At 47.3% G+C, this 14,574-nt stretch overlaps 1 protein-coding gene across 4 annotated transcripts in view; it reads left to right on the top strand.

The window, feature by feature from the left end:
* Positions 1 to 14,574, top strand: part of AGPS (alkylglycerone phosphate synthase) — a 199,176-nt gene that overhangs the window by 96,230 nt on the left and 88,372 nt on the right. For all 4 annotated transcript variants that reach the window (XM_050969017.1, XM_050969018.1, XM_050969016.1 and 1 more), the window contains one exon: positions 12,998 to 13,123. In XM_050969017.1, coding sequence (XP_050824974.1) covers positions 12,998 to 13,123 — 126 coding nt within the window. The remainder of the gene's footprint in view (positions 1 to 12,997; positions 13,124 to 14,574) is intronic.

Below are 14,574 nucleotides of genomic sequence, written 5' to 3'. Positions count from 1 at the left end.
TAATAAAAAGAAAAGCCGAATATAGAACAAAATTAATTGGAAAAAATTCACCCCTCATCAGTGGCTCCTGTGGCTCGGTGTTGGGCCTGGCTCCCCATACCAGATGTTGTGATCTGGCACATGGAGTTGCAGCACTGCTCAGGTTTGGCCCGGTCACCTTCCTATCATCATGATAGTGGTATGGGCAGGTCAAACCTGAGTGGTGCTGCAACCCTGCTCTCTGGTCCTATTATCCCATGAGGACAGGAGCCACTACTGCAGGGCACATGTGAGGTGGATTTGGTTTGTGATCCCCTCAGCTCCCAGGGCCTGCTACGCCACTCTTCTCCTTGGTGTAGGAACCATCTGCTCCGCCCACCCCTCGCTCTTTACTGGATCAAATGAAATAACATGAAATTCCAGAAAAATAATTATATTTATTAAAAAAATATATTCCACAGGGATGTACAAATAGCTGTGAAGCCTAGTGGCAAAACATGTCTTAGCTTCCTCTAGTGGCTGGCTCACATAGGATGACAACCTACTACTGCTATTATTTGCTCTGTTGGCTCAAGTGGCAGAGCTCATGGATTTAAAGGTTCCAACGTTGTTGAACAAACACTTGCACTACATGCAGGAAACTACATTTAAAAAACTGAGATTGCAAACTCAAGTAAACAAAAGTTAGGAAATACCAGAATTAAGGTTGCCTTTGTGACCTTAACTTGCCACTTCCCCCACCCACTCCATGTATATTCATTATGATGGTCTTTAATTATGTGTTCACATTTTTCCTAAGACTTCTGCCTTCGTTAGTTGTACAGTTGATGAAGCTGTTTGTCTGAAGGACCCCTGCCTTTATTTGCTGGAGTAGTTGGAAAGTATGTAGTGAAATGAGGCGAGGGATTTGAGGAAGAGAGGGGGTGATCCTGTGGTTAAGATAGTTGCATACCACCTTGGAAAACTGCCTTCTGCCTCCACCACAGAGTTCCTATGTGGTGGTACTCAAGTCACTTAAAACAAACTTTTCACAGATGGCCACTAATAGTGTGTTCCTCATTTTCTGGGTGTTCCCAACTGGACACAGGTTCTGTCTTGCAGTTGTCCCTGCCTGCAGGTATATGGGATCTTGGGGAGCAATTACCACACAGCTGGGGTCCGAATTAATTTCTTTATTAAAGGGAAAAAAAAGGAAGTGGTGGGAATTTAATAATGAAATACAATGGGATGGGGTGTATAGGGTGTTTACAATAGACAACGATGGGGTGGGTTCTTCTTATTGAACAGAGTAGGGAGTTCTAATAGTGGGCTACAGCAAGTGTGGTTCAGCATAATGGGATACAGTACAGTCAATAAGCAACTCTAGATACAGTGTGGAAATGCAAAGCATACCCAAAAGAAATGCAAAATAAAATGGTAGCTTCTATATGAGTTAATAGCTAGATACACAATGTAACACAGTGGCATCAATGTATATACAAAGTATGTCAGAAAAGTGGAGGCAACCAGTGGGGAGTTATAATTACAAGTAAAATGTGAGTTACAGTACAGCAATACAATATCAATATAAAGGCTGGGTCAAGAAACAGGAGGGGAGGCGAGTGAGTGATTAGTGGTATGCAGATGAGCGGCTGGAAGCAGCGAGAGACTCTGAAGCCCTGCAGGGCAAGGACAACGGAGCAGTGTGATGGTGATCTTCGGTAGGGGAGGGACAGCGGAGAAGTGTAAAGAAGGGCTAGAGAGAGGTTTAAGCAACAAGCGGACACCAAAAACAAAGGTAAAAAAAAAACAGCAAAGGGTTTGAGAAGTTTCACAGGGGGAGAAGCAGCAAGGGGTTTGGGAAGTTCGGAGGGTGATGCAGACGCGGGGGGGCTGGGGAAGCAGCAAGGAGTTGGGAAGTTCGGAGAGAGTGCAGATGCGGGGGAAAAGCAGCAAAGGGTTATAACGGAGACACGGAGGAGCACACAGAGGGGGAGATTGGAGCGGGGGAAAAACAGACACGGGAAAGTTCAGGGAGAGATCGGGACAGCAGGAAGGCGAATTTAAGCAGCAAAAAACCTTATCTATCTTAACCAACAACTAGGCAAAACAACAACTATCACAATTCTAAGCAAAGCTATAACAAGCAACTATACGGAGCAACAAAACAGTAAACTATAACAAGGCAGTTGAAACTTACAAGCTCTACAATCTTAACAAACTATGACTTATTAAACTAAAAAAAACCAAGACCTATGGTGCACCTTATGCTATGGGGAGGTTACAGAGGGCAGAGTAGTATGTGTCCAGGACCCAGCTCCCAAGGAAGCCAAGGGATGGTGGCTACAGTGGTGGATACAGCTGAAAGCAGAGAGCCCCAAGGCAAAGCCCACAGGAGCAGAGCTTAGCAGCGGCACAAACTTATTTTTAGTGGCAAAGAGCCCTGGACTTTGAGAGGTTTTAAGAGACAGACCAAGGTTTAGCTTGAGTCTGTGTGCTGGGGAAACAGAGCCAGCAGCTAAAATAATAAAATAAAAGTATAGAAAGTTTTACAGAGGGATTCTTACCAGTCCCCAAGGCAGCAGCAAAGGCAGAAGCAGCAGCAACATCAGAAGAGGCAAGGAGGGCTCAGTGCAGTCTCAATAATCAGGAGATCTCTCAGGTAGCAATTCGTTCTTCGTGGGGGGGGGGTGTTCAAAAAACGGGGTTATGCTCAAAAATAAAATGAGAGCGGAGAAAGGACCCCCCAGAACCCCTGGCTGATCAGACCAGGCAGCAATGCAGGAACCTTTCTGAGGTGTGTTTCAAAAATGTCTGGTTTTAAAGGCAAAGTTGGGCAGTTTCCCACCAGTAATCCTGATAGGCTCCTTCTGTCACAGGGGAGGGGGCACAGGGAAAAAACTGAAGGTAAGCCCAGAGACATGCCTGGACGTAGTCCTGTGCAATAGGTGACTCAAGAGCACATGAGGCCTATGACTCATGCCCAGGATCTTAAAAACACATTAGGTCTTGCAGCTCTGGACATTGCTTACCCTACACCAAGCCCAGGCTCAACGAGGTGATAACAGGACTAACCCTTCGAACAGGGCAGTGGTCCCACTTAGCACGCAGCACAAGTGGCCATCCCTTTGAGAAGGGCAGTGGCTCTTGTTAAACAACTTAAGGGGCCCTCCCTTTGAGAAGGGCAGTGGCCCTGGTAAACAACTTAACAGCCAGGGAAGGGCGGCCACAGGAGAACAGAAAACAAAATGGAGTCTGGGGACAGCTGTAAGAAACAAAATGGAATAGGGGATAGCTGTAACAGACATGCCCCCCTGGCCGACCTGAACGGGCTGTGAGGGGGATGTCCCATGCAAAGACCAAAAAAAAAAAAGGAAAAAAAAAGGTTTTACAAGTCGTCGTCTTCGTAGTATGGAGGTGGTGGTTTGGTGCTGTCCAAGGGAATGGAGGAATACCTCACCTGCAAAGGCAGGGCTGACACAACCTTATGAATTAGCTGCTTGACCACTGCTATCCCCAACAGAAAGGCCACAAAAACAATAGCCACAGTAATAAGCCACTGCTTGATGGACTGAGCCCAGGTCCCCAGCCCCCAGCTGGACCACTGAGCTTGCCACCAATCCCACTGCTGACGCTCTTCACGAATCTGGACCGCTAGGGAGGATAGTGGATCAGCCACGGCTGAGACGTTGTTCCACCCAGGCTGAAGGCGCAGGCAACATTGTCCTTTAAAGCGAGGATCGAGGTCCTCCAAGTCAACACAAAAGTCCTTCTGTAGGATGGTCTGGATCAGAAGACGGTTCTGCTCGGTGTAGTTGGCTAGGATAGTGAGGGTGTCGCTGGTTCGACGAAGTCCTTCTGCTGTGATGTTGGTGAGGGCCTCCAGACCAAGCGACAGTCCACGGATTTGCTGTAAAGTTAAACTGTAGGAGAGGAGGTTAAACTGTATGTACCCTCCTATGACCATCTCGGTGGCTGACTTGAGTCGCTCCCATGCAGTGGCTGTTCGTCGTTTGCGTGGTGAGGAGAAGAAGGGGCGACGGTGGTGAAAGAGCCCTCCTCCCTTTATGACGAGTTGCCCGATGGCACATACCCCCTTTGGAAATGCGGGTAGAGCAGTCCGGGCAATGTTGTTCCCACAGAGCCACACTTGTCTTGGGGAAGAGGGTAAAAACTGGTCATGGATGGAGCTTCGCTGGGGGGATTTCTGACCGGGTGGTGTATCGACCTCCATCCCTAGTAGGTGGGCGGCTCTGACCTGTCTCAGTTCTACATGGGTCTGAGCTGTGGATAAGTATTGGGTGGGGTTAAACACTGTACTTGTTGAAAGATGATTAATAAACCTGGTGAACTCAGTGCGGTATCTTGAGCTTCCTTTCTTGGGGTTTGAGTTAGGCCGAGGTCCTATGAACCATTGGGTGCAATTGGGATACTGCCCCAATGGAGTGGGATTGGAGAAGCCAAAGAACACGATGCAGGGGGCTGCTGGGAGTGGTCCTGTCACAGCAACAGGGGCGAATGAGTTGGGTCTTCGGTCGTCGCTGGTGGTGTTGCACATGAACAGAGGCCGATGAACCCAATCTTTGTTGTTGCAGGCTGAAGCTGGATGCTGTGGAGTCAGGTTCGTGAGGGGGAGGAACTCCCAGAGGAAGGGGGACCCTCCTTCTGAGGCCTTTGGTCTTGTACAGGCAACGCAATCGTGTGATGGGGGGATATCTGACAGGTTCCCGATGAGGACCTCCTGTAGGGCATAGGCTCTCAACCAGGCAACCAGGGGGTTTTCTCGAGGCGGGGCGGCAATCATGGCGACTGATTCCTATGGAGACATAAAAGAAAAGTGGCCCATCTAGGGCCTGTTATGACCGAACACTAAGCCAGTCCTGGTGGACCAGGTCAGGCTTGCCCCGTCCATCTATTTGAATATGATAGGTGTTAGGGAACCGGCCAGGTGTGATGATGGTGGCTGCTAATGGAGTGCAGGTTCCCTGGGCATTGGGAATAGAGACCCACACTGGCTGAGAAATACTATAGGCAGGTTTCCAAGGTTCCCGCTGTTTAGGAGCGATCTCTGGCCATCAGCTGTATGCTGTATTAAGGGAAATGAGGGCTTGAGGCAGCACCCAGTCCCACCCCTTGTAATCATGGGTGCCAAGTATGGCCCGAATTTGGGTCTTCAGCATTCCGATCCGTATCTCCACGACTCCATTTGGGGGTGATATGGCAGGTGGGTGTGAAGACGCATCCCCCACTGGTACACCATCTGGTCTATAGCTTTACTGGTGAACGGTGGCCTCCATCGGTCTGGATCTCTTCGGGTGCCCCCCAGGCAGCAATTACCTGGAGAAGGGCTACAGAAACAGCTGGTGCAGTAGATCGCCTGAGGGGAGAACACATTAACTGACGAGACCTTAGGTCAACTATTACAAACCCCTTTAGATACTGTTTGGCCCCCGGGAGGGGGCCAATGAGGTCCATCTGCCAGGTTTTACCTGGGCTAAAGTGCTCAGGGCTATAAGCACCATGAGCATAGACAGGCTTGTTAGTGACTCGTGCCTGTTGGCAGCTCAGACACCCTTGTACAGCTTGGGTGCACTGCTGCCTAGACATGCTCGATGTTTGTCTCCCTCGGTCAGTCAACAGCTGATGTAGGGCACGGGCAGGCAGGTGCCCCCACTCTTTATGAAGCCAGGTGATGAAGGGATCACTGCAAGAGATAATGTTAACCTGGGATGTGTTACACTTATATTCTCGGAGTTGTAGATCCAGGCTGGAATGAAGAGGGTTACTGTCAGACCTGTGTGAAGGACAATGAGTAACAAACCATGGCAGCTTGGACTGTGCTGCCAGTTGAGTAATCTGTGCCTATATTTCTTCATGAGCGGTGGGCTGTCCTTCTCCCATCAGGATGGACGCGCAGTAGCATTGAGTCCACTCCCAGGACCACGCGTGTTTTCGGGTGGGCTGGCACAATGTGAGAGGCTGCCAACAGGACGCCTTCTGCTTCGGCCTTCTGAGCTGAGCTGGAAAAATCTAAGGGTTTAACTTTGAGGGTGTTACAGGTAGCACACAGCATTCCTGCTCGGGGAGAAGGCGATGTGCCCCCATCAGATACAGTCCAAGGGGCATAGGCACTCAGTTGGGCAATAGCTCCCGGCTCAGTGGGAGCTGCAGTGGAGGAGGACTTGAGGGCCCAATGTCCAAATACCTCTTGGGCCTGGTAAACGAGTCGCTCCCAGGTAGCAGGGGCTCCCTGGAAATGGGGGGCTGGGGTGAAGGTGAGGTATGGGAGAAGCTCCACATGAGGCCCCTTTAGAGTGCCTGTGGCAGATTTACCCCATGGGAGAGCACACTGGACAGCAAGCATGGCAATGCCCACAGGCCCATAACGATATTCGGGTCCTGACAGCTTCAGGGCCTGATTGTGGACAGGGAGGTCCTCTTGGGACACAGTTACGGCCACATGGTCTGAGGACACAGTGAGGGTAATCTCAATAGGGTTGGTGGGATTCCATCGAGCCAAGGTGGGCCCAGAGCCCAACCAGGCAGCCAGGGAAGACACCGCCTGCTCGGCCTCTGGTGTCCAAGGGGTTTTAATGTTCCTGGCATATCGCTGCAAAACAGATAGTTGTGGCAACAAAGCAGCAGGGAGAAACTGTCTGTGATAGTTAATTATACCTAACACATGCTGCACTTCATGTCTGGGGGGAGCTACCCCCAAGGGGAAAGAATTGGTGAGTGGGTGGTAAGTTAAGTGGCGTAGCTGTCCCTTTTCTACAGTAAAACCTAAAAACTGAAAGGTAGAAGTAGCAGTGAGGACACTTTTAGGCAAACTGAGGTTCCACTCATCGGTGGATAAAGCGGCCTGAACTTGTTCAGTGACCTTTTGTACTTCAGTTGGTGTGGTGCCAGTTATAAGAATGTCGTCCACGTAATAGACAACATGAATGTTGGGGAGGGATGGTACCTTCTCTAATGTGCGGGTTAGGGCCTCACTGGCACAGGCAGGTGAGTTTTTGTACCCTTGGGGACACGCTTGCCATTGGTACTGGGCTCCCTGGTAAGTGAAGTTTAACAATCCCTTGGGGTCATAGAGGGGGATCTGATGAAACATATCTTTTAGGTCTATTGTACAGGCCCATTGGTTAGTGTCGTCCAGTAGGATGCGTTCTATAGTGGGGATATCCCATTGGGCGGCGAATGCTACTGATCGTATGTGTTTGTTAGCGGCGCGATAATCTATAACCATCCTATACTCATTGGTTTTGTGTGGTTTTGGGATTCCCCATGCACTGGACAAGTATTTGCTCGCTGACACACGCCGAATCTTGTTATCATTAAGCAGTGTTTCAATGAGCTGGGCAATGTGTGGTTGACCTTCTGGGGCTGTGGGTATGGGTCTGTATTTCCAGGGTGTGGGGTTGAGAAGTTCAGGTTCATGGGTGGCACTGGCACCCGATAGGGTGACTGGTAGTGCATTGAGCACGGCTTCAGCCAGTTTAAAACGCCATAGCTCCTGAACCCCAAGGAGTGGCATGGGTCCCACTAGGGCCCGAAATGTTACTGGTGTGTGGCCTATGGATGCATGTACCTTTACTTCTGCACGGGGTTCTGTGCTGTTGAGGCCTTGCACATAAATGGTGTGTCCTGTGGGGGTGTGAGGGACATGAGGAGGAACAATGGACACCTGTGCCCCAGTGTCCAGCAAAAAGGGGATGACGAGACCCTTGTCAAAAACTAGCGGATAATAGGGGCGGGGGTCCCCTTGCCGGGTGCTGGCCGCCACCAAGCACCCGGCCTTTACCCGTTTTTTGGCTGGGAAGTTTCTGGGCGCTCTTCCCATCCCAGAGCTATGGCCAAGGCTCTTTGCTGCTCACTATTGAGCTTACGTACAACCTCCTTAGTGAGGCCCTTGTACAATAAGAACCCCAAAATTTTGCATTCTGTAAATGAATGCTGTGAGTACTGGGGCCTGGGTTGTGGACTGGCGTGTGGGGGGTGTGGACTGGCGTGTGGGGGGTGTGGACTGATGGGTGGAGCTTGGGCTGAGGGCCATCTTATTTTCTCGAGGGCTTCATAGAGTCGCCCAATGGGGCGCCTAGCATACCCCCTTAGCCACAGAACTGCCCCAGTGTCAGGGGTGGTACTGCTATCCATGGCTAAGTCAATGGCAGCTTCGTCTATGGGTATCTCGGTGGGGTCAATAACATGTCTGAAGGCATTGAGCTGGTTAATCTGGGCCTGAGTAAGCCTGAGAGGGTGTTGGGTAGGGGACCACAGCATGATGGACCCCCCTGCGATGGCACATCTGAGGGAAGAAATGTCCTTGACGTTTCCTCTGGGGACTTGGATCCCTTGAAGGGAGTGCTGTAAATGGAGGAAGGCCAGTGCTGGGGCGGTCAGGGGCCATGCAGTGTTAGATATTACCACGCTCCCTGAGAGACCCCTGGACCAGCTACTGGTCCTGGCTAATACTATGCCCTCTTCTCTATCCACTAGCTCTTGTCCGTTTTCCAGAGCCAGGCGGCCTAGCCACAGTAGTGGTGGCTCATTGGCCCCCCTAGCGGTGTCCGAGATGAACTCCTTCATCTCTGCTTTGGAGCGGGGTCGGAATTCTGTCACCTGTGTGGTGTTGCCCTGGTTATCAATCTTTATACGACTGATGGATACCGGCAGGGCTTCACCAGAGGTGACAGTGGGTGCAGGTTCATGGGCTTGGGCCTCTAGAGGGGCTGAAGGTAGGGCTGGGTATAGTGAGGTTTTCTTGAGGGGAGATGAGGCCTCTGGGTGGGTATATGGGAGTGGTTTTTCAGGGGATTTATTGGGACTGGGCAGGCTAGGGGTCAGTGGTGGTCCCTCCTGGCTAGGCTGGCTAGTGGCCTCCTTGGCTGAGGTCATTAGGGCCCCATGGAAAACAGTTAGTTTATCAAGGGCCTGAGCCAGGATCTCATAGGTAACTGTGGCTACCTTTTGGGGCTTATATATGTCATGCCACAGTTTCTTGGGCTTTCGAATTTCATCCAGCTTCTGCACCAGTTCTGTTAATATCTGGTGGGTGGGGGACCCCTGCAAAATTCAAGGTTCAGGGGTGAGCTTAGATGGAGCCCCCCCGCAGGCTTTCACAACCCTTCCCACCTCTCTCCAGAGGCGGGTGGGATCTGAATCTGCTGCTGGCTCTCCTGCCTTAGTGCAGACTGGCCGGAGGCTGGAATCAGCAGGACTGGCCCTGAATGTGGGGTGGCAGGTTAAGAGGCACCCCACATCAGTGAGCCCCCGGTGGGTGGTATACACCCTGGAGCTCTGGCCTTTGCCAATAGTACAGACCCATTCTAGTGCCTCAGGCTGCTGTTTACTTTGCAGCAAGTGGTATTGTAGGTGGTTGGTCTGATCTTCCTCTGTCCCAGAGGTCTTGGCCATTTTCCAGGGACAGGGAGGGCAGTAATTGTTACCCCAAGATCCTGTTCGTGATGCCATGTCCCTGCCTGCAGGTATATGGGATCTTGGGGAGCAATTACCACACAGCTGGGGTCCGAATTAATTTCTTTGTTAAAGGGAAAAAAAGGAAGCGGTGGGAATTTAATAATGAAATACGATGGGATGGGGTGTATAGGGTGTTTACAATAGAAAACAATGGGGAGGGTTCTTCTTATTGAACAGTGTAGGGAGTTCTAATAGTGAGCTACAGCAAGTGGGGTTCAGCACAATGGGATACAGTACAGTCAATAAGCAACTCTAGATACAGTGTGAAAATGCAAAGCATACCCAAAGGAAATGCAAAATAAAATGGTAGCTTCTATATGAGTTAATAGCTAGATACACAATGTAACACAGTGGCATCAATGTAAATACAAAGTATATCAGAAAAGTGGAGGCAACCAATGGGGTGTTATAATTACAAGTAAAATGTGAGTTACAGTACAACAATACAATATCAATATAAAGGCTAGGTCAAGAAACAGGAGAGGGGGGAGTGAGTGATTAGTGGTATGCAGACGAGCGGCTGGAAGCAGCGAGAGACTCTGAAGCCCTGCAGGGCAAGGACAACGGAGCAGTGTGATGGTGATCTTCGGTAGGGGAGGGGCAGCGGAGAAGTGTAAAGAAGGGCTAGAGAGAGGTTTAAGCAACAAGCGGACACCAAAAACAAAGGTAAAAAAAGAACAGCAAAGGGTTTGGGAAGTTCGGAGGGTGATGCAGACGCGGGGGGGGGGGAAGCAGCAAGGAGTTGGGAAGTTCGGAGATAGTGCAGATGCGGGGGAAAAAGCAGCAATGGGTTAGGGAAGTTATACAGGGGGAGAAGCAGCAAGGGGTTTGGGAAGTTCGGAGGACGATGCAGACGCAGGGGGGGAAGCAGCAAGGAGTTGGGAAGTTCGGAGGGAGTGCAGATGCGGGGGAAAAGCAGCAAAGGGTTATAACAGGGAGACACAGAGGAGCACACAGAGGGGGAGATTGGAGCGGGGGAAAAACAGACACGGGAAAGTTCAGGGAGAGATCGGGACAGCAGGAAGGCGAATTTAAGCAGCAAAAAACCTTATCTTTCTTAACCAATGACTAGGCAAAACAACAAATATCACAATTCTAAGCAAAGCTATAACAAGCAACTATACGGAGCAACAAAACAGTTAACTATAACAAGGCAGTTGAAACTTACAAGCTCTACAATCTTAACAAACTATGACTTATTAAACTAAAAAAAAACAAGACCTATGGTGCACCATATGCTATGGGGAGGTTACAGAGGGCAGAGTGGTGTGTGTCCAGGACCCAGCTCCCAAGGAAGCCAAGGGATGGTGGCTACAGCGGTGGATACAGCTGAAAGCAGAGAGCCCCAAGGCAAAGCCCACAGGAGCAGAGCTTGGCAGCGGCACAAACTTATTTTTAGCGGCAAAGAGCCCTGGAGTTTAAGAGAGGTTTTAAGACACAGACCAAGGTTTAGCATGAGTCTGTGTGCTGGGGAAACAGAGCCAGCAGCTAAAATAATAAAATAAAAGTATAGAAAGTTTTACAGAGGGATTCTTACCAGTCCCCAAGGCAGCAGCAAAGGCAGAAGCAGCAGCAACATCAGAAGAGGCAAGGAGGGCTCGGTACAGTCTCAATAATCAGGAGATCTCTCAGGTAGCAATTCGTTCTTCGTGGAGGGGGGGTGTTCAAAAAACGGAGGTACGCTCAAAAATAAAACAAGAGCGGAGAAAGGACCCCCCAGATCCCCTGGCTGATCAGACCAGGCAGCAATGCAGGAACCTTTCTGAGGTGTGTTTCAAAAATGTCTGGTTTTAAAGGCAAAGTTGGGCAGTTTGCCGCCAGTAATCCTGATAGGCTCCCTCTGTCACAGGGGAGGGGGCACAGGGAAAAAACTGAAGGTAAGCCCAGAGACATGCCTGGACATAGTCCTGTGCAATAGGTGACTCAAAAGCACATGAGGCCTATGACTCATGCCCAGGATCTTAAAAACACATTAGGTCTTGCAGCTCTGGACATTGCCTACCCTACACCAAGCCCAGGCTCAACGAGGTGATAACAGGACTAACCCTTCGAACAGGGCAGTGGTCCCACTTAGCACGCAGCACAAGTGGCCATCCCTTTGAGAAGGGCAATGGCTCTTGTTAAACAACTTAAGGGGCCCTCCCTTTGAGAAGGGCAGTGGCCCTGGTAAACAACTTAACAGCCAGGGAAGGGCGGCCACAGAAGAACAGAAAACAAAATGGAGTCTGGGGACAGCTGTAAGAAACAAAATGGAATAGGGGATAGCTGTAACAGACAGCAGGGCTGAGTGCTCAGAACTGTATCTAAAGTCATCAAAAGCTGTGCTCTGAACAAATGATGTGCTATAAAATGCTAATTTCTCTGAAGAATCAAGCCGTTAGCATCTCAAATAGGGCACCCAAAATTAGTGTAAAGTGTTGACCCTAATCTCTCTCTCCCTCAGTTCCCATATCATCCATTGAGTAGCTGCTCATTTGCTGAGCACTGTCCAAACAGCTGTGCATTGAGACAGCAATCCTGTGGGGGGTGGAAATAGTGTGTTCAGGCAATGAAAGACTAAAATGAAGTATACAAAGAAGGGGAGGTTGAATTAAGGTTGTGCAGGCAACCTAAATTCTGGCATTGAATGCCATTTTTGAGTGGTAACTTTGCACCCTTAATGTTTTTAATGTGTTTTCTGACATAATAGTTTGCATGCACACAAGTGTGTGCGCACAAATATAGCTACTGTCCCTATAGCCTAGATAGCATACGTGAAAATGGCAAACATTTAACTGGATCTTTATCAAATTGGTCAACACAAATAGATCTCCAATATAGTAAATGCAGTTGGTGTGGTCTGTACCATTCAACACAGGATTGCTTGGCTTTTTACATTATTTCAGTGGGACAGCTTTGGTGTTGCATTTTTAAGGGGATTCAATCACACTTTCACATGTTGTACAGATGGCAGAGTCAAACTAATATAGAAAAATGAGAAACAAGTAACTTTAATGTACAGGAATGCATGATCTGCATTACAAATTTGTCATTGGTATTGCATACAGGAAGCCCAACCAGATGGCTGTGCATTAAAACACATTCCTTCTTGAGAGAATTAAATACAAGCAGTTTGCTCAGAATTTCTGCAGACTTCTACTGCACATAACATTAGGATAGAAAGAAAAAAAATTTAAGTGCTTTATTTATTGGAAATGTTTAAGTGAAGTTGGAAGTTACTTTAGTTATTTCTCCACATGTATTTGAATCACATCTTTGCAAACATTGGCAGTCTGTTTTAAAATGTGGATGGAGGGTATGATGAGAGAACTGGCCTCATAGTATAATATACTGCTGGCGTATGCACAGTAGAAACGGAACCACTTCATTTATATCAAATTTATACTTAAATCTCAAAAGAGTTGACTCTTTATACCTGAATAATATTGGTCCAAGATACTAATTTTTTCCTTCCTATATTAGCAAGTTTTTTAAATCTAAAATGTTCTTAAAAATTAATACGTTGATTACTAAGCAAAAGCAGGCTATCTTACATCAATGGAATATTGCTTTCTATCTTTAGCTTGGTGAGAGTGGTTACTGTACAGGCCATGAACCAGATTCTATGGAATTCAGCTCCCTTGGAGGATGGGTGGCCACACGTGCATCAGGCATGAAAAAGAACATCTATGGAAACATTGAAGATCTGGTAATTTTTTATCAATATTTATCTAGTATTTCCCCTCCAATTTGAAGCATTCAGGTCTGGCCTCTGTAAATTATTCATAATTGGGACAGAGAAATTGGGGGGCGTATAGCAGTTTTTAAATTACCTTTATATTAAGGCTGCTTCAGATTTGGAATAAAGCACTTCCTTTTAGCAAACAATGGAACTATAATACAGTTCTGGCATCATTATTAATATTTTATTTGAGAATTTACAGTAAACATTTACAGTAGTGACACCAGAATCCTACTATAGCTTCATTGCTCACTAAAGGGAAGTGCCTTATATTAAGGCTGCTTCAAATATGGAAAGATAATTTAAAAATGACTATGCATCTCTCACTCTTTCCCTCTCTCCCTCCCCCTTTCCTCCCATATATAGCAGAGAGTGAGTGAAATTAGGCACACTAAACTCTTTATATAAAGTATTGTCACCTCCTGTTTTGAAGCTTCATTGAATTTCTTTGTCACTGCTGCTGTATTAAGTGGTGCAAAAGAAAAACAGCTTTCTTGGTGTGAGGGAGTGGTGGGGATTGTTTTGTTCTTTTGTTTTTTAAAGGAAGGATATGTTCCTGTCAAGATGTCAGCTGGCCAGAGTCCTTACCCTATTTTTTTAAAATCACGTTTGAAACAGAATATCTTTTCATACCAATGGACCAATATGTAACTAACTGGGACTTTGGTAGGCATGGGGGCAGGGAGAGTGGAAGTGGAAAAAAGTTTTTTGTACAAAGTGAAGTTAAGTATTTTGATGGCTTACGTCTGTAGCTGCCAAAAAAAAATTGTCTAGTAGTGCCTTAAAGGACTGAAATATTTAAGGTATCTGAACAAAGATGAATATTTATCAAGATATGACATCTGATTGTGCCCTGGTAACTGAGGCACCCTTCTATTATATAACTTACGTGTGCAGGGGTTATGCCAAATAGTTAGGTATGACTAGACATTAATTTGCGTCAAATTAAACTTTGGCATGTGAAACCTTCTGTCATTGGAGGAAGAATAATTTTCAAATCCATTTTAATCCATTAAAATTGTTCAGGACCGGATGTATATTTACTTGATATTTGAATTATGTACTTGTCTTTAAAAATGGTAAACAATTGGCTCTTAACTTTTTTGATGACGGTCCTCCAACCTACCTGCTGGGTTGGTAGTCCTTAAAACGTTGGTGAACATGATATGTTTAATAATAGTCAGTTGGCTGATGTGGCTTAATCACTTTTTTGGTACTTCGTGCAATAAATATTTAATAATGTATTTGCATGTAGTGAAATCTTCAGATAAATTTTATTTTGTTTTTTGTTTCTGAGCTTGCTGTATCTGTGTCCATTAATTCATTATTAAAATGTTTTTATTATACAAACTGCTTAAATAAAAGTGAACTTTACTATGTAAATACACATGTTATGAAAATCTCTTCACGGTCTTATG

This window comes from Gopherus flavomarginatus, chromosome 10 (assembly GCF_025201925.1).
Source record: "Gopherus flavomarginatus isolate rGopFla2 chromosome 10, rGopFla2.mat.asm, whole genome shotgun sequence".
Classification (NCBI taxonomy): domain Eukaryota; kingdom Metazoa; phylum Chordata; order Testudines; family Testudinidae; genus Gopherus; species Gopherus flavomarginatus.
Note: the sequence above shows the minus strand (reverse complement) of the source record. Positions and strands in the feature narration are given on the sequence as shown.